Genomic DNA, 22,752 nt, shown 5'->3' on the forward strand with positions numbered 1-22,752 from the left:
TATAGAAGTAAGAGGAGGTTGGATGCAAACCTTTATACCGGTATATACACAAGTATTTTCCATTCATTATAGAGGTTTTTCTATACATGCAAAAATTTTGAAACAAAATCAATCCAACCTCTATGACGCATTTTTATCATTTTCGAAAACTTGATGTATCAACTAAATTGGAGATGCTAATGATGTGATTACTTGTATAAAATACGAAATTCACGTATCAAAAACAGGGTAAGAGAGTTTTCGCGTTCCCCCTCGTCACTCTTCCTTACTTCTCGTGAAAGTGAAAATTGAGAGCAGCCTAGTGAGCCTACGCACTCTCTCTTCTCCGTCTTCTCTCTCTCTATAAATACTCTCTGCCCCTTCTCCTAATCTGTCTGACCTTTTGTCACTCTGTGTTGGTACTCACAGATACACGGGTTTCTTAACTGAGGGTTTTGGTGAGAGAGAACCCCAAAACAAAGAACTTGTTAAAACACAGGGAAACTTCTCTTCTGGGTCTCTTGCATACACCACAATGTCGGCTCTCAGAGACCAAGATCCTCGTGTCCATGCCATCAAAGCCAAGATTCGCGTCGTCCCCAATTTTCCCAAACCCGGTTAGCTCTTTGCTTCTTCTTCCAAATTTGTCTCTACTTCCTCTGCTCTGACCCAGAACTCCTTTAATGAAATGTGTCACTGTGGAAATAGGATTTATTATGAGCCTGGCTGAAGTGGGTTTCATTTTCTGGTTCAAAGTTTTGGTCTTTGTGATGAAAGTCTTAATCTTGGTTTGGTTTCAGCATAGGGTGATGTTCATATATGTGTATCATTTGCTGTAATTGTTTGTGTGCTGTTTTCCTCTGTTTAATTATGTTCTTCTGGTTCGTTTGCTCTGTATAGGTATTATGTTCCAAGATATTACAACTTTGTTGCTAGACCCAAAAGCCTTCAAGGACACGATCGATATGTTCGTGGAGAGATACAAAGGCAAAAACATTTCAGTGGTTGCAGGTAAATAAAATAAAATAAATGCTTGTTTATGTATTGGGTTAAAAAGAAATGAGAAACAGAGGGTGAAAGATTTTTGAGCTAAAGTCCCAACTCCCAAGCTTTTGAGCCACTTTCTATAACAGTGATTAGCCGAAGGTGGCGGGGTCCATGGTTACAAGAAAAGTAGGTTAAAATGATAAGGAAATCAGATTTTCTATTGCATAAGTTTCTTGCTGTCCTTATGGAACGGGAGTCAGAGTGGGTTTTGGGAGTGATTTTTCGTTTGACTATAAGCTCTGTTAGTGGGTTGTGCCACTGATGATAGCTCTCTTTGAAGTTCTTGCTTTGTTTCTTCTTTATTCTCCTTTTATATTTCTTCACCTCCTTTCGTTTGGTCTCTCTCTCTCATTCTTCTTCCCTCTTGAGGGCATGTGCAATGATCCAATTGCGTGGATGGTTGTTGGTCCTCGATGCCCACCTTGTTAAAGGTGGACCCTCATTTTCAATTGGGCCAAAGTTTTCGGCTTCATTGTAATTGGCTTTCCAACTCTGCTGTTGGATGACCCTTGTTTGTGCTGCTCTGCCCTTTCTTTATTTCCTTGAGTTTCTGTTGATTGTTAGAGTTCATTATCATCACTTTTAGTGAGTCTACTGTAACAAGGTTCCAAAGTTTCTTGTTTTTGACACTTCAAAGGTAACTATAGTGTTTGTAGGTGGCGTCTAAAACCTTGAGAAATATTTCATTTGTGAATGAAAATGAATAAATCTCGAGTTTAGAGACCGTGATCGTGATTGACTCTGTTAAATATTTGATTATATCACGCATGCTTTCCATTGCATTCATGGCATATAGAAGGTGTTGAAAAATACTACTAAAGGGCCTACAGAATTGAAAATATAATGTGCTCATTATAGATGGGCCTTGGTTCTCAGTTGTTATATTTATTTCTTTAATGATTTAATTCTAATTTGTTTATGGATATTTTGTCCTGGTGTTTGTAACACTAGGATCCATCTAATTGTGCGCTTATGTGTACTTATGCTGTCCTTTTGTGTTAATGTAAGCCTTTGTACCTAGTTTGGACTTTGGAATCTTTCTGCAGATTATTCTTTTCTTCTTGGAAAGATAGTAGGACATTGTTATCCATCGTCATTTCATTTGATGTTACTTAGTTATATAAAGTTTATTCTTGATTTTGCAACCCCAGGAATCAGTTTTAATACACATGTGTTATCCTCAATCACATTGAAGTCAAAGCTTTGGTAATTTGACGTAAAGCATTTACTTGCTCATAGTTATGAATAGTATAACTTGTGTATTATCAACCTTTTTCCTCCCAGTATATGTTTGTCTTGGAAACAATTAATGATTTTTTTATTTTTTGCATTTGGAGTCTGTTTAAAATGCCTTTTCATTTTACTTTTCTTTTGTAAATTTATAATTTTTGGGTGGTATCCTTGGAAAGTCTTTCACTGTTTCTCTTGAGACAGGGGCCTGAGAAACCTGTCTTTACTGCTTCTTACGAGTAAAGGACTTGGCTGGACCAGTGTCTAGAGATATTGTACTCTGGTGAAAATTTGAAAACTTGACAGTATAGATGTAGTCTTTTGTTGGGGACGTGAATATGGTTGGACCATTGTCCAGAGGTAATTGTATGCTTGGAGACACTCTTAAACTCTGCGAGAGGGATGCAGTAACTGTATGTGTGTGTGTGTGGTTTTTTATTGTCCAACCTGATATGCATGTTAATAGTGGTGTCAATATTCTCCTTTGCCAGCAGCCAATAGGTGGATAATACATGTTGAGTTACTTTATTGCTGCACTAATATATCCTGAATTTGTAAAAACCTGATAACCTTTTTCAGCAGTCCAATTTTTTAGCTTTTTTGCCAGTGCTTCAGTATTGATGATTGATCCTGGCTATCAGTGTGCTATTTTATTCAGAGATGTTCTTAGTAAATGATCTTTTCTGTTTATAACTTTATATTCATGTGTCCATGAGTCATTCATGTTTTTTACCGACAGGTTTAGATGGTCTCTCTGATGTATCACTAATATATCTTATTGTCTGTTGTTTCAAGTCTCATGTATATGTATCGCATAAATTTTTTGGTCTACTGCATTCAGCATTCTCATATACGTGGTTCTTGTTTATTCCAGGAATTGAGGCTCGAGGTTTCATTTTTGGTCCTCCTATTGCATTGGCAATTGGAGCAAAGTTTGTTCCCCTGAGAAAACCAAGGAAATTGCCTGGTAAGTTGTAATCCTATTACTACACCTCTTTGCATGGTTGTATGAACATATGTTTTAATGATTAAGTTGATAAAGTATACAATTGTATTCCGTTCCCTGCGCACTGGTATGTCATTGAGATGCTCCTTACTGATAGATCTTAAGCATTTTGTTGTCAAGTGCAAGATCGAGCAGAAGTGTTAACTTGCTCTTGCCTGTCTTTTAAAGGAAACAAGAGTTTACCTATTTTTATTGGTAATGCCAATGAATTGGGTCTTTGATTTAAAATGGGCACTAAGAACAATGCTTGTGGTTTCCCTTATATGAAGAAAGTCAGAAGCCTTGATAATTTATATTTTGTCATGCTTTTATTTTTGTGCCGTGGTCTATTCCTTCTTTTGGTCTTCGCCTGTATATTTTGCTGTCTATATGTATTTTATTTAGATGTATCTTCGAAGTGTCAGAGAAGATCTCAGTATTCTTGCTCCAGTGATGCCAAACTTTTTTATAACAGTAGATTGTGTCATCATACTCCTCAAAATTACTACTTAAATATATGTTGTACTAATAAATGTGTGTTATAGAGTACTAAGATGGGATCTGACATGCAGTTATGTGCATTAGGAATCATATTAAGTTGGATCTCATTATGTACTAGTCTTAAGTATTTTCCTCTCGAGATATCAAATTGTGGCTTTTTTATGGCAGGTGATGTTATTTTTGAAGAGTACACATTGGAATATGGGAAGGACCGTCTTGAGATGCATGTTGGAGCAGTAGAACAGGGTGATCGTGCTTTGGTGGTTGATGATTTAATAGCCACTGGAGGCACACTCTGTGCTGCAATGAGTTTATTGGGTAAGTTTTTATTAATGTTAGTTAACAAATCTTGCTTAAACAGTAGATATTTTTTCTCTGGATTATAAAAAAGCCTCTATTGCATTTATATGTGATGTGTATTGATCCAGATTCATATATAAGATGGCATGTTTAAGGAACGCTGCACTATTTTTTTGACTGTATCTCAAACTGCATGAATCATAATCTAGTACGTTGTTGTTTAAATGGATTAGTTGTCTAGTTTGAATAAATGACTTTCTAAAGTCTAAACTGTGTGTACACGTATTAAATAATTGATCTGTTTTGTGTTTTTTACTGTTTTGGCATGGTATCATCAATAGCCTTTTCTCTTATACTTGCTAGAATTGTCGATGCTAGTAAATCTTAGCAGTGATTTAAATGTTTCCTCTCAGAGCGTGTTGGAGCAGAAGTAGTTGAATGCGCCTGCCTTATTGAGTTGCCAGATTTACAGGTGTGCTGTTTTTCTGGTCATGTTTTTTTGATGTTATATGACAAGTATCTTTTGCATCGCTACGTTTTTGTGTGCTAGCATTGCCAGTGACTTGTGTTTCTGGTGTTGCAGGGTCGTGAGAGATTGAATGGAAAGCCATTGTATGTACTTGTGGAATCCCACTAAATCCCGGCAGGACTAGATTCATCTACTGAGATGACGATGCATGCAAAATGTACATTAGAGGCACATTACCGGCGATTCTCATCTCCAGAAACCCAATCCCATTTACCCTTTATTATCTATTTCCTTCATTTGCCGAGTCTCTTAAAGACTTGGTTGTTGCCCCTTCATTTTACTTAGACGAGTTGCGTAGAGCATTGGATTATGGGAATCGATCTTGATTTAAGAAATGCAGGTCTCTCTTTTTTTTCTTTCTAAAACTGAATTTCTATAGTTATGGTGCCTTGGTGATTCTGGCACTCAATACAGAACCCAGATGAGAGCTTTCATGGATGGTAGGATCAATAATGAATGATTTATGATTCTGGGGAATGTCTCTCTTGTCAATTGAGAAATTACATTGTGAACATCTTTTTTTTCAATTACTGTTGAACCCGGACCTATAATCATGAGTGACGACTTGAAATCAAAGGCAGAAAGTTTTTATTAAACTCTGAAATTTAAGCTGAACTTGGGTTGAGGGTTCCGACTGCTTAAGCTCTGATACAGTGAATACCATATCATAATCCAGTGTATAAATCCGATTCATATTCAAACAGATTTAGCTTATTTTGTGTATATCAGCAAGCTCTACCTTGACTTGACCCCGCAATGGTTTGTGAACATAAACATGACTGAGTATGATGTTTATGGATTCTGGTTAGTGCAGATTTGTTGGCTACTTTATTTCACATAAACTTGGTGTTAAATTTTCGATCTTTCTTTTTCTCCCTAATGTATGAAAGCTTAGTTCATTTTAACATGAAAAGTTGGTGCAACTCAAAACTTTGAACAGAGGAGAGATTTTTTTAGCTAGATGATCTGCAGATGCTTAATTAATAAAAAAAGAAATTGAATCACATAGCATAAACTGAATTTTTTTCTTAAGCACTTTGCAAAACATGCTTTGCGGGATCCTGTAACTCCCTAATTCTGTGATTCAGATTTTCCAAGAAGATCACGACTACGGAGTCTTTCGAATGCTAGTTTAGTTCTCATGATTACGTACGTACGCGATGATTTGTTGCTGCCTTGATCAAAAGAAATGCAACCAAGACAGGCTTTTGATGCCGTAGGATGTTTCTGTTATAAAATTCAGTGAGATTCAGGAAAAAAGGTGAATGTTATATCTTTTCCTCAACACAGGGTACAAGTATCATGATTGATATATTCATCGTTTATAATGGATCAATAAAAGTATGCAACAGAAAAAAGTAAAACACCTCGTCACCTAACTCGTTGAAAACAAAAAAATTGCTGCATAAGATCTCAATTAGTGAACAACTTCTGGTTTAGAAATCAGGTAAGATAACCTGATACTACGTCTTACCCTTGCCTTTGGCGTTTTATTGCTAACTGGTAAAGAGTTCATTTTAAGTTCTAAAGAATCCGCTATTTGTTGGACCATTCCAACATTCCAATTGTTTGAAGACAAATTTTCATTTCCTTTAATTGATCTTTATTCCCAGTGCAGTCTCATTTCCTTTTCTTCTTGGTGCACAATGAAATGTTTCAACATTATAGAGTTTGTTGTTGTTTTGCTTCACTTGGAATAATAGCTAGATATGGTAATAGGTTCTGGTAATCAGAATTGAATTATGGGGCATAAGGTTCCCATCAAAGATTGAGACGTTTCACCACATTAATCGAACTTTTATTTTCTCTTGAGACAAGTAAAGGCTTTGGCAGCAATTGCGTGACTTGTGCTGTACTTTCCAAAACTTAAACTAAAAACCTGGGCAGCTGAGAGTGGCTCTCCTAACGCTAACCATCTTAATTTTCTTAGACTTCTACTACAGAAATTTAATGTACGTAGCATATAATAGCCAGCAACTAAATTAAACCGGTACTACTGGAGAAAAGAACTACAGCGATTTTCAATTGCTTAGCTTTGGTTGGAAACTGACAGCAGCAACCCAATAGTACTTTTTTTTATATAGCGTAATCCGGAATCGAATGCTCTTGATCATGTTATTTTTTCAGTCGATTATCAACAAAGGAATTTAGGGTTTATTTATACGAGTCGTTTTAACATCATTTCCCTCAAACCATCCATCCAGGATTTGTGACATTACAGATTTACAGTGAGTCACAGTGTGTGACAGTAGAATGCATATGATTCAATGTATAGTGCGGAACCGGCCAATTTTACCACAACTGAATGTTGGTGAGGAAATTAGTTGGGGAAGACTTTACTACTACGTTGTTGTAGATGAACTAGCTAGTATGCAACTCTCAGAATTAAAACTGACTTCTGAAAAACAGTACGACATGAGCAACTCAGAATCAATAGATTGTGAAATGTCTGCAAATTTATTTTCTTGATGTGATTTGAGTGAGACATTTGTTTTCAGCTGGCGCAGCCCAACTGCCTCACAACTTACATTCATTTTTGAATAGATTGCAGTTTGCAAGGACCGCATTAATTCGTGAGAAAACTGACCTTTTGCTTATTTTCATTTGTTAGATTCTTTGAGGGTTATCTCAAAACCATTGTCTCAGCTTATCTGTGTTTATACGAGGGAGGCTAGGGTATAGAATTGAGTTAGACATTAGGATTAGGACTAAAACATATATATACCTTAGTCGAACACGAAACTCTTCATAGTCGAACATGAAAGTGATGAAACCCTCAGCGTGATCGGGAGAACTCTGTCTAGCAAAAACCCTCATGGTGTGATTGGAAGAAGAGCTTTAATTTTAAAAATATATTTCTGAGGAATTATATCACTATAAATCCAATTGTGAATTTTAAGTACATTGTATTTGTTGTTGGAACCCCTTCTGTACTTGTTGTTGCAACCCCTTTGTCAAGAAGTCGACTAGGCTTATGCCAATTTCTTACTTGTCACACAAAAATATAGAAACACAATATGTGATATAAATCATATAATGAACTTTGATGGACCTTATACTTTAATTTTTTTTCATATCATCAAAACTTAAAAGGTTGAATGAGTCATTCAAAACTAAGTAAGTGCAATGCAAAATAGCAAACCCAATCTAAGTCACTGCATCATACGATAATTCACAAAGTACACAAATGTAAGCATGAAAACTCTATCTCATCACTATCCAAACCACCTCCTCTCTGCCACTGTTAACACTGTAGTGTTAACCACACCATATTATCATCATCATGTTTGTTGGTGATCGATTAATAAAAAACAAATGTAGCTTACTTTGATTCCAAACTTTCTCACCTTAGCATCATAGCTCCAATTATAACCATGAACCACCTGTACTCTAAACATTAGGTTACTAAAATGATTCACTATCACTTCATGTAGACGTTAGTGAAATTTTGGAAAACCACAAGACAATTCCAATTAATTACATTGATTTTAAACAGTCATTTGCATTAAATCACAGAAAATGAAAAACGGGGAATTGGTTAATCAAGCATTTATCAACTCAATTTTTTCATAATCACACCAAAACCCAGAAACAAGTTCAAAAAAATTGAGGTGATAAATGCAAGAAAAAAGAAGCTGATCAACCCCAAGAAGAAAAGGAAAATATATAAAAGAGACAAATAAAAAAGGAAAAAAAGAAAAGAAACGAGAGCATTGTATTTTTACAATTTATAGATGATAAGAAAGCACGGCAAGACGGCGCGTGGATCAAATACTAGCAACTCGCCGTTGTCCCCACACACCGAGTCAAACCCGACCCTGCCATCCAGCAAAGACTGGAGCTCCAGCTGCTTCGAGACCCGACCCGCAACAACCCGGCAAACCAACATGGCCCTCCTGCCCCGTGCCCCACCTCCTGCATTCTCGTGGGCCACTCCGCTACCGGAAAACGTGCAAATGGCAGAGCCTTTCCCACTGTGAAATCCCCACGCGCCGCCGAACGCGTCGTGAACACCGCTTCCAGACGGCGACCCGAGGCAGTGGAACCGCATGACCTCATTCCCGTCCGCGACGCACCGCGCATTCTCCTCCTCGTATTCGGATCCCACTTTCAGGCCACCCTCCCCCGACCCGGCCCGGGAGCGAGTCTTCACCATTTCCCTATACTCCTCGAACCGCGCCACCGTCTTGGACCCGTTCTGGACCTTGAATATCATCTCGATCCGACCCGAGAACGCCTTGGGGCTCCAGCTGGTGTGGAAGATAATCTCCACCACATTACGCGACGGGTGGCCCTCCGGGAGGTCAGTCAGAAACGGGTCGTGGCTCCGGCCAGAGGCGCTTAGACGAGTGCGGTGAGGTGTCGGGCTGGGAAAAACTGATTCAGACTTTCCGGGTCTGTCGCATTTGGAGTTCGATCTTTTCGATGGCGGCGGTTGTTGCTGGTGCGGCGGAGGCGGCTTGGATTTTCTGGTGGGCTTGTGGTGGTGCTTGGCTGTGTCGACGACGTCTTTGATGTTCTGGACGCTCTTTCTACAGCTGACGCTGTTCATGAGCGTTTTGGGGTTTGGGTGATAGACGTCTTCATATGCCCTAGACTTGCACTGCAACGACTTGACCCACCCGCTCGCCATTAACGGCCTTTAATAATACGACTCCGTTTTGAAGCCAAAGCCAGAGTGAGAGTTGAATATGGTTTGGTGACTTTGGTCTTTCTTCTTTCTCAGGCTTGGGAGAAAAGGAAGGAATGAAAATGGAGGAGGAAGATCGAGGAGGAGAGAGATATGGCGGGGGTTTATTAAATGGGGGGTATTTCTTCGACTTCCTAACTGATACGTAGAGGGGAACGGAATGACGGGAATGCCCTTCTGCGGAAATTGGAATTAGCCACGTGGAATTGCGTCTATTGCTTCAAGAGGAGGAGGAGACTGGAGAGGACTGTGGTCTGTGGAAGAAAAGACAAAGGCCATCAATGGAGGGATTTAATTCTGGTGAGACGAAAGAGAAAGAGAGAGGAGAGAGCTGGATACTGTTGCATGGTGATTATGGTCTTTTGGGGTTTTGTTCTCCATATGAATATGACTCCTCTGGTTCGGGTTAGATTTGTTCATCTTAAGTTTTTTAAAAAAAATGTGGGAGGGGTTTTAACTTTTAAGCCCTAATTAAGGGTTTTGAATTTTCATGTCGTTGTCCTTCACTTGGGATTTTTTTAAATGATTTTTGTTGTGTTTGTTTTTTTTCGTAGAAAAGACCTGGCACGGTAGCAAATGAACAAAAGATCCACTAGGACCAAAATATATGTAGGGAAGGCTATGCCAAAACATCCCAAAACAGAGAAGTATATAGAGAGAATATGAAGTCGATTAAGGTCGTCATTCCAGGATCAATCAATCAATCAATCGAGTACGATATTGTAGCCATTCTGCCCATTCATTTTCGAAACGAGTAATATGTTGCCTCATGCATTTGTTCATATATGTCGTTGTATGAGTGTAAGTTTCTCTCTAGAATCAACATAATCTTTCAAATTATATAAACGAGATTGAAATTAGTCATCTCTTTATTCATTTCTCTGATCGATTGAGCGTGTTATTTCCTCTCTTTCAGACCGCAAGAGGGAAAGTCATACGTACAAAACCACACCACTACACTACAATGATGTTCTGTAGAAAGAAAAGGCAGATAGGTTTCCCTTTTTTGCTCTTGAAGTTTGAATGTTGCTCATAATGAGAAGGCCACTCAGCAACTCAAAATTAGCATCACTAAGACACTAACACAACCTTTATCTGCATTCATTAGAAAATAGCTAGACACTCTCTAATTAAACCTGATTCAAGTCGAGTCATTTTCTAATAAAGACCATGCTCTGACATCTTAACCCTGAATAGCTGAATGATTTAACTTGTTGCAACTTGAAATTCAAGAAACAATAACTCCCCCTCTCAGTTCTTGGTGAGGTCTAATAAGTTTTTTGCAATGAAACAGGCGGGCTATCTGAACAAACTGAACCCTAAATTTGTCTCTCATTTCTGTGAAAAATCTCCAATAATTTGGGTATGTTATGCAGTTCGTATAATGAAACTATGAAAGTCTGGAAAATGTTGAGAATAATCATATATTTGGACCACGGTCAGCATAGCAGGGTTTTGCACATGAGACTTCTTTTGCGTGTACTAGGGATAGGGATGTGCACGGTGCGGTGCCGCATGAGTTGGAGACAATAGTCTAAATAGCGGTTATCGGCATCGTATCGGTTTTGTAAAATAAGGATATAACGGGAATATATCGAGATATATCGGATTTATCGTTTTTGTTAATTTGTAATTTAAATTTAATATATTTATAAACATATACTTCAAAATATACCAAATAATATTAACTACTAAGTACTAATTGAACAAAAATAGGTGCACAAAAGATAGATTGAGATATTGATTATGCATTCATGCATTATAAACTCTCTCATCATCAGAATCAAAGTCAAACTCATCTTCTCCATTATGTTCATCCTCATCTTTTGAGATAAAATCATCTTCATAAATCACATTCTGCCTATTTGCGTTGAAATTCCTCAAAACGACATCGTCACTTTAAAAAAATTTCAACGAAAAAAAAGTCACTGAAAAAAAAGGTCAACGAAAAAAATATCGAAAAAAAAAAGTCACCGAAAAAAAAAAGTCCACTGAAATATCGGGTCAAACTAATATATCGCCGATATAGCCCGATATATCGCATGTTGACCCGATATTTTGAGTTGACCGATATATTGAGGCGATATGGCATTTATCCTATCGGTTTCTAAATATCACCGATATATCGCCGATATATCCCGATATTTAGAACACTGGTTGGAGACAAAATATAATCCAACTCACTTTAAACATAGGCGGCACGGAATCGGGTACGGGTACGTGAAAGCGAAACGTTTGGAAACGCGGAAGCGTGTTTTTCAAAAAAATTAGGAAGCGGGTACGTTTTGAAAACGTCGAAATAAAAAAAATATATAAATTATATAAAAAATAAATATAATAACAAATTTTTAGTTTAAATAACTCAAAATCTCAAATAACTTAAATAACTTGGTGTTCAACATTCGAAATAATACAAATATAATGAGAGATCTAGGTATCAATAAGAGAGAAGGAGGGTCGGCGACTTGGCGGGAGGTCAAAAATATGTCGAAATAAGTCATTTGACTCGACGAATGTAGGTCTAGCCTTCATTTAAAAAATAAAAAAAAAACATAAAAAACCTTTATTTTTTAGAAACTCGCGTTTCTACCGCGTTTCCAAAACTCATTTTCTGGAAACACGTTTCCGGGCGTTTCTGGCGCGTTTCCGAGCGTTTCCGGACGTTTCCGGAGTGGTTCCGCTTCGGAAGCGGGAAACGTGGGTGTATGCACGTTTCCGTGTTTCCTAGCTTTAAACAGCTTGATCATTTGCAAACCAAATCTTGTATTCGGTTTGGTCAAATCGTTTATCCAGTAAACCACATTTCCGATGTGGTTTCAGATAAATCATTTGTTTCTACATATTAAATTAAAATAAATTAATTCGTTAAGTCTTTGAATAAGATTATAAACTAAAATACTAACTACGTTTTGAAGGCACAAATCTTTGAATAATACTACATAATAATATCTTTTAAGTCTTGAAATATACTATGAGACAAAAACCAAAGAGAAAAAGAAAAAGAAGCAGTAAAAAAAGATATAATTTAGTCAATTTACAATAGATCTTGGCAATCTTGCGGCTTAAAGCCTTAAAGATAAGGTTTTGTTACTATTAGGGTGTTGGTGTATTACTATATTATCATGTTATTATTAAATATATAATAAAATTTTATTTATTTTAAACCGGTGCGGTTTGGTTTTATCCGGTTTGAGAAATATCTAATCATAATCAAATCCATTTATAAGTGGTTTGGTATTTTCACAATCATAATCTAGTACACATAAAGCGGTGTGGTGCGCTATCCAATTTAAACCGGTGCGATACGGTGTGGTACCGTATTTCCGATAAGAAATGCACACCCCTAGCGTGTACTACAGAATTGATCAAAATGGAATAATGTTACTTACATTTTGAGTTCTTCTACCGCGCAGTCAATGCATCAAGAATGGTGGGGTGTGTGGCCAAATGTGGATGTGAGCACTTCTACTGGCTACTTGAGTTGTTTGAAATTGTGTATGAATGTTTTTAATCTCGTATTAGAAGTTGATTTAAGGTAAATATAATCACTTGAAAAAAGGTTATGCATATATGTCGTAAGGTTAATTCGTTCAACCTATTGGCGATATAACTAAGAATAAAGTAAATATTTTAGTAGATCATAATTTCAGTCACCATAATGTCAGTAATATGAGTTCTTGATCACTAAACACAAAAGAAACTGAGACTCTTTTTCAACTACTTGGAGATCATATTATTAGCCCTTCAATTAGGAACACTATTATCAAAGCGATTGACGTATTTTATTTTCAATAGTTTGCACCATTCTTAATTTCCAAATAGTAAAGGGGACAAAGTGAAGTGGAATCTTTCATAGAAGTTTGAAGTGGGAGAAGAATAGAATAGAAAGAGAATGGACAGTTGGATTACTTGGATACTAGCAGAAAAGAAGGATAGAATGCATCTAAAAAAGCTCTGAAATTTAAACTAGTAAAACAACAATCTTCTAGTTTTGATTATCTTCTTGTACTCTAGCTCTGTATAAACACTAATTTCATCTTAGGCACTACTAATTAATCAAGTGGGTTTGCGCAGAGTTGGAGCTCATTGGGATAATGACTTTTGTACTTCAACCAGGAGACAATTTTTCTAACCGAAGCTTAATCACCAAAGTATGATAAAAATTATATATAATCCCACACCAAATGGTCCAAACCTTGACAGCCCAGTTCGGGGAAATGGGGAAGATTCAAATCAAAGTGGAAGGAAATTGAAGCTTCGGAGTGAGGTTTTATAATGTGGTAATTATGAGATTCTGTATGAAGCTAGTTAAAAGAAGTGCATAGTAAGTTTAGGAGTGCAGAAAAGTAAAAACTTAGTGGCTGGGGACATATGGGGTTTGAGGCTGCCGGTGGGGTTTTGCCAGCCTTTGCTCTCACGCTTGAAACCTGAAACCATCGCGGGAACCGCGTTGTATTTCCTAGCGTGCTAATACTGGGGGTCTAGATCGACCCTCTAAAATGGGCAGCTCTATACCTTTATCTTCTTCTTCTCTCAAGTTTTCAAATCGTAATGCTTCATTCTGATTGACAGATTGAGACTGTTGTGCACTTGTGGATTTGTTGCATGTATTGCAACAAAGGGTTACGAAATCTTTCAATATGGAATATAATGTGGAGCTCCGTTTGTTCCATAACGTTTCATTGTTGTAAAAACGATTGAAATATTGAATTGTGATGCGAAATGATTGAAAACTCAGCAAATTGAACGGTCATTTTGTAAATCAAGATTAAAAAAAGTAATTTATGGATTATCTACTTCTCACGTTGCGACTAAATGAGTGATCAAACTACATTATCAACGGATGAAACGGTCGTTGTTTCTATAAAATACATTACTATATAGTCAATTAATTATTGTAAAAATGAGAATCTCACTCAAAAAGTATAATTTTTTACGCTTATTCGCTATGTATATTTAATCGTGTTGGATATGTTATAATCAAACTTAAAGACAGTGTAATGGTTAATTTAAATTGAGAATCTAATCGAAAATTTTCACAAAGGTATTGTGTGAATATAATTTTAAGTTATAATCAACTAAGAAGAAAATGATAAAATTTCTTAATTTCAAAATGTAAACAACCAACCAGGGTAGTTGACACATTCAATTTTTTGAGTCAAGAACAAGCAAGTGATGATGGGAAGAAAACAAAAGGAAAAGGAAAAGACTGGCTGTTCAGTGGGAGAAGCCTTCCTCTATCTACCCACCTTACCCTAATTTAGGGGATTTTAATCAGAATATCTTTGGACCAACTCTAGTCATGGAAACTTCAATGCCTTGATGGTTTGGGATGGATAAAGAATTCAACTCCCCTGAACCTATCGCCCTCTCCTCTTTGTTTAATACAGCACAAAATCTTATACACCTTGATCTTGAGCACCATTTAAATCTGACATCAATGCTTTGCAGCTTGGGAATGGGACTTGGCATCCTAGTAGTCTATCAAGCACATTCGCTGATACATAATTTGTCAAGAACTTTCTGTCTAGAGTGGCCTGTGGTTTGAAAGTTGAAGCTCTCATTTACATTTACCTAGGTGCATACTCATATTAGCACCCTTGTGGGCTGCAACCATATCAGTGATATCACATCTCGGTCACTTGGTCTGTTTTTGTGGATTTTGCACGTGACAATTGGGACAAGAATCTTGTATCCTATATGGTTTTGTTTCGTATTTTGGTAATGCCATATCCTAACTAAGTTCCTAATATGAGAAAGGAGGGCAATGTTCACCGGAACAAATTAAATTAAGATAGGTTAAAGATTTCAATGACTTACAAGAAGCGAAAAAAAAAAACTTGTATCACCCCTCATTTGTTTGTATGAAGAAATCGAAGTCGAGTCACTTCTTAGTAGGTCTGGACTTTCTAACACTGAAAAAAAACGAAGCCGACCATAATCGAACCGCACCGAAATTAAGAAACTGGAACCGGATGGAACCTCCATGTCGGTGCCGAAAACCGAACCAAACCGAGCAATTGGTGCCGGTTATCGGTTATATGCTTTTAGATTACCGATGAAAACCGAACCGAACCGAGAATTGAGAGGTAAGGTTATAGCTTGTATTTGGTGAACATATATAATCAGGTGGTTAAGATTATATTTGGTAATAAATATATACATGTAGAGATATGTGATTTTGTATAAGGTAATATCAGATTTTGATTTTTGTATGTGTACAATCAGACATGCAGAGATCTAATGTAATGCTTGGGGGTTTTGTTAACTAGCCCTCATGTTATGACAAGTTTGGACGTCTCGTGATGAAGCTCAAGAGGTTTAATGTTTATTTTGGTTAACATGTTGTGTTTCAGCGAAGTACAATGTTTTTGTTTAGTTAATATTTGAGTTTTGAATTATTTTATTTGGTGAATGTAACTTAATTGAAGTATTGAATTTGTAGCTTACTCCTTCACTTTTAATCTTTTTATTTTCATTAATCAAGTACGAAAGGTCAATAAGAATATTAAGTTTGTAACCGAAATTAAACGAAACATAACTGAATTATAAGTTAACCGAAACCGCAATTTATATATATATTTTTCAGTTTCAGTTCTGCAAAATATGAAACCGAGAATTCGGTGTCGGTTTTCGATTAGTGCTTATAAACCTAACCATAAGCATCGAGTCCAGCCCTACTTCTTAGAATGAGAATGGTTTGGAGTTAATTTATTTTCCTGCCACATTTCTCACAATAATCATATCTAATGCATGCATCACAATGCATCATCTTCAAGCTTAATAAAACAAATAAAAATCTCATAATGCATCAAAAATGGAACTAAAGAAAAATCATTGTCATCTATAAAACACTTGGCAGAAATCCGCTCTTCATGATCATAATTATTAGACGCTTAGCACTGATTTATCATTCCATGTTTTCCATCCCACTCATAATCTTTCCATCAATCTCTGTAATCATATTGTTAGGATCTTAACGAACTCTGATAATGCAGATTATAATTGCTTATACCAGAAAAAACCAGAAGTATTTCATCCAGAATTAAACAATGAGATAAAAATCGACTAATCGAGGACAGTGGTGAGGGTCAGATCGATCATGATTGATGATCACTAGTCCACAATCAGATAAGGAGTGATTACCGGATCGTTATGGAAATGAAACAAAACGACAGTGTCGTCTAAGTCTACATCCCCATGCCCAAGCAAGAACGTTCGTACTGTGAGAGTGAAACTATATGTACGTGGAGGATATGATCATTTTTATCGTTGTTGATAATTAAGGACGGCAGGAGGAGCTTGGACCCAGAAAATACAGGTGGTCCTAACACGGATGTCCTATGGTAGTGTAGATGTTAAGAGACATATAATGTACTACTAATTAACTGCGTGCCCTAGCTTGCTTGGAGTTTACCCACACTGCGTTGGATTTTTGCAGGGAAATGACGAACTAAACAGAGCTAGCTAGCTAGATATCCTTATATACCCGTGACTGCTGAAAATGAACCAAGCTTACCTATCTTTAATTTTGAGTTTGTTGCATTTGATTCATTCAATTTGTGATTCTTCTATTCGGTAGTTGGTACAATCTGCATGAAGTTTGTATATGTATTAATTACGTTGGTAGTGTCTTCTTCCTATACATCGGAACTATTAACGTGAGGAAATTAAGTGGAACTGTTACTTAAAATCGGTCGTAACTCGTATACATTATTGAATGTTATACAGCTTAGCCCGTTAGATACATGGTCATCCAACGTCTCTTATGGATCTAGGTTCATATACGTACTCTAGTCTAAGCACGCTAATAATTTCTTAAGATTTCCAAAACATGCATTTCTTTGATTCGGTCTTTCCCGGCCCTTTGTCTTTACAAAATTAACAGTGATAATAATGGGATCACGAGTGTCAGTACATAAAACAATAATGATAACCATAACAAACATATAATTTTTTTACAAAGTTTGAAGCCTTCATCGATATAGTTCAATCAAATGTTTGGTTCGTATATTGTTAAGGACAATGAAATCCACACTCCTTCATTTACAATAATCAGTAATTCTCATTTTTGTATCAATTAAAATTCCTACATAAGGATGAGATTGAAGTTACTAAAAAACATATGGATGAATTGTGCACTGTAATAGGGAAAGTGTGAACTATACTTCCTACTGTTTATCTTGTTATGAGTTTTGAGTCCTTATATTATATAACGTAACTTATACATTGAGCCAACGACATATATATCATACACATGCATGACCAGTTTTTCATTTTGACATATATCTCTTGCTTGTACATACACTTAGGAGACCGGAAACAATTATCCTCCATTCACACACTAATCCGTCAATTAGTTAGTTCAGAAGAAAACATAATGAAATGTTCAAAAGTGGCAAGAGCCACTAAGCCTTTTACATGCATTAATCATTTGCCCTCAAATTGGCCATTACCAGAAAACATGAGGAATTCTCATTGGACAAGTTTGCATGCACCATTTCATTTGTTTAAACAGGTTCCACCCTAATGTTATGTGACACTATGACTTTTTGCCATACAGCTACGGCATGCATGTATGGTTACAAATCAATTTAAAGTTCGTCTAATTGATTAGGTTAGGAATCGTAGGATAATAGGATTCAAGTTTCGAGTCCATAGTATAGACTACAGAGCATGGGTTTATTAATTTCATTTCAATTGCAACTTCTTTGCCATCTTGCTATGCATGGAATTCAATTAAGAATTAAGTAAGAGGCTTGCACATGGTTTAAGGACAATAATTAAGGTTTTTAGAAATTCCATGTGCCGCATTCTCTCCATATTTTAAGGACTTTGATTCTTAATTGGTCCAATCTAATTTTGAATATGCAACACTATATACAGCTCTCGACCAAACCCTAGTAATTATTGATCTTTGCTGTTTTTTGTCAATCACAATCAACCTAATTGTTTAAACTGGATTCTTCTCGTTGGAGCCTTTGTGCTCAAATTTGATTCTTTGCTGATAACAGAAGTACACTTGACGTTTTCCTACGGACATTGTGATTGTATCCAACGTGTCCGTGTTCGTATTATTATCGGCGAGATCACAATGTCATGCGTTCACAAATTTCAGCAACGTACTACTAACCAATTAGCCTAACTTGTTAAACAATTTGGTATGTTTGAAAATCGTATGTGTCTTGTCATGAAGTTCATATAATGCTTTTAATCTGAACACAAGTCAATGAATTCATACAGTACTTCATGCAATTCGTACCAGCTAGAAAACGAAGAATAAATCGTAAGTTAACCATAACTGATGAACGAACTCCTCTTGTCCTTCCTCTTGTTCTTGATGCTAATAACCGCTCCAAATATTTTTCAGTTGCTTTCATTTCAATTGATTCTAATTTGGGCCTCTTTTAACTCCAGAATCGAAGTTTTCCCGATCCAAGGCCCAAACCTGGTCTCTATTAAGTATTAACTAACTTTCGGCCACGTACTCAAATGTAACTGCCTATAATCTCTTCCTACAATCCCAAACTGACACTTAACCATGGAGCCAACACCACCCGCCAAATCCACCACACCTCCGCCGCCTCCGCCGCTCCTCCGCCGATTCGTCGCAATAGACACCAAAATCTCCCAAAAAATCCACATTCTCGCCAAACCGTTCCTCCCTCACTCCCTCCTCCTCCTCCTCGAACTCTCCGCCGACTTCCGTCTCTTCTTCCCCGTCGCCCTCTCCCTCCTCCTCGCCCCGCTTTTAACCCCCGGCCCAATCCCAAACCCGAACCCGAACTCCGGCCCAATCCATCTCCTCCGCCCCTTCCTCTCCCCTCTCCTCCTCGGCCTCCTCCTCGACCTCGCCCTCATCGGCCTCATCAAGTTCATCGTCCGCCGCGCCCGCCCCGTCTACAACGCCACCATGAGCGTCGCCGTTTCCGTCGACCACTTCTCCTTCCCCAGCGGACACGCCTCCAGGGTCTGCTTCGTCGCCGCTCTCTTCTACCTCTCCGCCGCCGCCCTCGCCGACGCTGTTTTCCACCTCAGGTCGACGTCGCCGGCCGTCGAGCGCTGGATCGGTTCCGATCAAGGCAGGACCGTGAGTGTTCTGGTCTCGGTCGTCTGGGCCTGGGCCGCGGCCACTTCGATCTCGAGGATTTTGCTCGGCCGGCACTTCGTCTCCGACGTCTTCGCCGGGGCTTGTTTAGGCGTGGGTGAGGGTCTAGTAGCGTTTCATTTCCTCAGATTCTAAGGTACGGCCATTACACTTCATACGAATTTTGTTGATTTTCGAATTGAAATTGTTGAATTGTATGCAAACAATGCTATAAAGAATCAGTCTTTAATATGAACGCAGATATATTTGGTTGATCAGTCCAGTTTGTTTGGAATTCGATAATAATTTATAGTATAGCTCACTGAGTGGTGGTAGCGGTCGCCGTGATAGTTCAATGGTGGTTGTTTGTATGCCAGTGGCTTATTATTTGCATGGTTGGGATGATATTGCTTAGCTTAAGAGTAGTTGAGCACCAGCATTGGTGCTGACTTCGTTAGATAGTGGCGAGTTACTATCTCTCTGGGTGGCATTTTTTCTCTCTAGATAATGGAGATGATGGGAGTTATCTAATTGCAGTGGGATGACATACTAGCAAGTAGCAACAACAATAATAGTAGGTACAGTGCCATAGGAAATCAATCGTGTCCATTATAATGATGATAATTACATCTGTATGATTATTGATTTATATGTATCCTTAGTCCTCATCTCTGCTTATTATTTCAGAACCACATATTTTTGTTGCATTGTTAAGTTTGAAAATTTTCAATTCTAAAGATGTAATGTCATTTTTTTGCTGGATTGGGTATGAAAATACATCCTTGACTTCTGCTTTAAAAGAACAAGAAGTAAAAAGAACATCTGAAAATTTTGAGATAAATTCATAAATCTTTGCAACCTAACAAACTGGGTTCTGCTAGAATTAAACAAGGCTGAGATGCACTTAGGATGAAGAGGCAAGGTCTGTAGTTCACTTTAGTTAGACCTCTCTTATATACATAGTAGAGCTGTATCAAGTTGGCTTGTTTTTCTATCAAGTGTTGGAATGAGATTGGCCCACATGTGATTGATGATAGAAATCTAGAACTAAAATGATCTCTGGAGTTTAGTTTTTAGAATAATGTTTATTCACTCACTTTTATTTTGTATGTTCCTATCATTAGTTGGACCACACTTTCCATGAATGGTTGTACTGCTGTACAATGATAGAACATTATATATATATATATATATAAAACGGAGGTTTAAGTTTAATCCCTTTACTTTACATAAGACGTACCATCCTCATTCTGTGTACTATGAAGGCAGCAATGATATAGGATCTAAGGATCATGCTGAAATTAAAGGCTGGGCTGCTTTACCCTTCCCCTATAGTTCAAACCCCAGTGATGTGCATGGTGGAAAATGTACAGCATGTCTATGACAAGTTCCAGACCGGTATTACAATTGTGGGTGTAAATGTTTGACTGATGCCCAGAATTATATAGCAAGGAATGTTCGACCACCAATTATAAAGCCTGGGATGTCTGATTGGTGCCCAGAATTGCCCTAAAACTTTCTTCGTGGACGCAGTCTCGGTACTGAGCCTCAAGCAAACTCTTCTCTTTAGGAGGTAGGAAGCTCTAGCAAATAGTTAGGTAGGCACCCTCAGGTGAAAGAAGTCTTTTGCATCAAGGCTACTATAGCAAGAAGACAGTTTCGCACTAATTTGGTACTCCATTTGTCCATTTTAAAGTAAGTTAAAGTTAAAGATGAGAGGACAAGTGGACAACATCGAAAAATATCCAGTGAGATGAGAGGAATAAGCCACTCTTACCCCACTCTGCCCCAAAGAAACGGCATGTTTTTCTAGTTCCAAGTTAAATAAAACTCTGTATCATCCAGTGTCTTTATAAATAGACAAATCCATCATGGTCATGGTCAAGTGCTGCTATGTACGAGTTAAAATAAATGTAGTATATGCATTTAGAGTTACTGATAATCACCACATCTTCCCGTATAGATAAGATCATGTCTTAAAGTTTGTTTTATTTTGACGCAAACATATCTATCGTTGCTTGCATATGCCTTTGGGGATGTCATGTTTATGATGTAGGAAAAACATTAAATTTTAGTTTAGAACCTAAAACAGAAGAATGTAATCAGTAGATGATAGAAGCTCTTCTCTTTTTCGATGATGCTAAGAAATTTTTACTTAAGAAAGTGAATGAATCTATTTCTGAACTTACGAAGCCTTATATGGGATTGATAGACCTCTGCAATCATGACATATCGCTTATTTGGACCAGTCTTCCCAGTGTCTTTATGACAGCTAGGGCCTTTACCCTGTAGACTCATAACCGGTGTTAAAAGTTCTTTCCTATCCAAATAATTTTGCTTCCATGGTGTTTGCTTTGCATTCTGTACTGAAAGATATATTTTCACAGTTCATTTCCTAATGGTGATGACTTCTGACTGGAGGATGGTATTGTTCCAGACTGGAGCCACTGTATTTCATCAATCCCATGTGCAAACCTGCTGCTGTTTTGAAACTCGTTTTCTTCAACAGTAGGTGTGGTGTAATCATTTTTACAATGTCTGGGATGCTGCTGTTCTTTTGATTACGGAACCATCGAATGTGGAATTGAATTTCCGTCAACTATGATTTAAATTTGTGGATGACTGGATTGGTGTTCCAGACACTTTTAGCTTTGGAGAATTTAAGTACAGAAGGGAAGTGTTCTCCAGGATTATGTATACGGGAAGTTCAGTGTAAGTATGCTGATACTAAATGTGCTGGAAATTTCCATTATTCTTGATTTTTTTGTGGAACTTCCATTTTTTAATGGCTTCCATAATCTTTAACTGGAATTGTAAGTACTGTGTTTCATCAAATTATTAAGCTCGATCTGTATTTATCTCATGCAACTACATTGGATAAGCTGTCCATTCAGAATCTCAGATAGTTTGGAAAATCTGCTTTAATTATTTAGTGAGCTTTGTTTGATTAGGGTTGGTGATCTTAATGGATTCGTTGCCTATTCACTTGTTGAAAATGAAACCTTGCAATGTTAGTGCTGTCAATGATTGTTATAATATTGTGTAGCACGACTTGCATCATTGCTCATGCGAAAAGATCCTCGATTAGAAGAGTTCAAACTTTAATACTTCCTCCTACTTTGTTGACTACACAACTGGGGCATGCTTTTTCTCAAGAGAAGATAAAGAAGGATCTTATGTTGAAGCGGCACAGAGTCTCACTTAAGATCATCTCTTTCTTGAGTTATATCCTCTTCGATCTTCCTAACTTGACCTTGTATGTTTGTTTTTTCTTTCTGTTGATCTACTTCCAATTGATGCAAAACAGCAGTAGGGATTACATGTATAAGGTCCTCTTGATAAAAATACATTTCGAAATTGAATTCCGAAAATTCTACCATGTTCTGGAGCATCACAAGTTCTTA

General features: G+C 37.4%; 3 protein-coding genes across 4 annotated transcripts; 2 read left to right on the forward strand and 1 right to left on the reverse strand.

Moving 5' to 3' along the window:
- Window positions 1-324: 324 nt before the first annotated feature.
- LOC126794064 (adenine phosphoribosyltransferase 3) lies at window positions 325-4,811 on the forward strand. Its single transcript, XM_050520711.1, has 6 exons — window positions 325-596; window positions 880-990; window positions 3,131-3,223; window positions 3,911-4,060; window positions 4,456-4,514; window positions 4,626-4,811. The coding sequence occupies exons 1-6, from the start codon at window positions 515-517 to the stop codon at window positions 4,677-4,679; spliced, it is 549 nt and encodes a 182-aa protein (XP_050376668.1). The 5' UTR covers window positions 325-514; the 3' UTR covers window positions 4,680-4,811.
- Window positions 4,812-8,104: 3,293 nt separating this feature from the next.
- LOC126794059 (uncharacterized) lies at window positions 8,105-9,317 on the reverse strand. The gene has a single exon (XM_050520703.1). The coding sequence runs from the start codon at window positions 9,202-9,204 to the stop codon at window positions 8,293-8,295; it is 912 nt and encodes a 303-aa protein (XP_050376660.1). The 5' UTR covers window positions 9,205-9,317; the 3' UTR covers window positions 8,105-8,292.
- A 9,478-nt stretch (window positions 9,318-18,795) lies between these two features.
- LOC126794062 (probable lipid phosphate phosphatase beta) lies at window positions 18,796-22,224 on the forward strand. 2 transcript variants are annotated; one of them, XM_050520707.1, is made up of 2 exons: window positions 18,796-19,505; window positions 21,736-22,224. In XM_050520707.1, the coding sequence occupies exon 1, from the start codon at window positions 18,803-18,805 to the stop codon at window positions 19,502-19,504; it is 702 nt and encodes a 233-aa protein (XP_050376664.1). In that variant the 5' UTR covers window positions 18,796-18,802; the 3' UTR covers window position 19,505; window positions 21,736-22,224. The 2 variants fall into 2 exon arrangements, with proteins under 2 accessions (XP_050376664.1, XP_050376665.1); XM_050520708.1 differs by having other exon boundaries at window positions 21,786-22,224.
- Window positions 22,225-22,752: the final 528 nt, after the last annotated feature.

This window comes from Argentina anserina, chromosome 5 (genome assembly GCF_933775445.1).
Source record: "Argentina anserina chromosome 5, drPotAnse1.1, whole genome shotgun sequence".
NCBI classification, from domain to species: domain Eukaryota; kingdom Viridiplantae; phylum Streptophyta; class Magnoliopsida; order Rosales; family Rosaceae; genus Argentina; species Argentina anserina.

Excerpts from the sequence above, each read along its gene's own strand:
- LOC126794059 (XM_050520703.1), bottom strand. The coding sequence starts at position 9,204 with ATGGCGAGCGGGTGGGTCAAGTCGTTGCAGTGCAAGTCTAGGGCATAT.
- LOC126794064 (XM_050520711.1), top strand. The coding sequence starts at position 515 with ATGTCGGCTCTCAGAGACCAAGATCCTCGTGTCCATGCCATCAAAGCC. Across the intron at positions 991-3,130 it reads AAACATTTCAGTGGTTGCAG|GAATTGAGGCTCGAGGTTTC; the intron begins GTAAATAAAATA and ends TGTTTATTCCAG. Across the intron at positions 4,061-4,455 it reads TGCTGCAATGAGTTTATTGG|AGCGTGTTGGAGCAGAAGTA; the intron begins GTAAGTTTTTAT and ends GTTTCCTCTCAG.
- LOC126794062 (XM_050520707.1), top strand. The coding sequence starts at position 18,803 with ATGGAGCCAACACCACCCGCCAAATCCACCACACCTCCGCCGCCTCCG.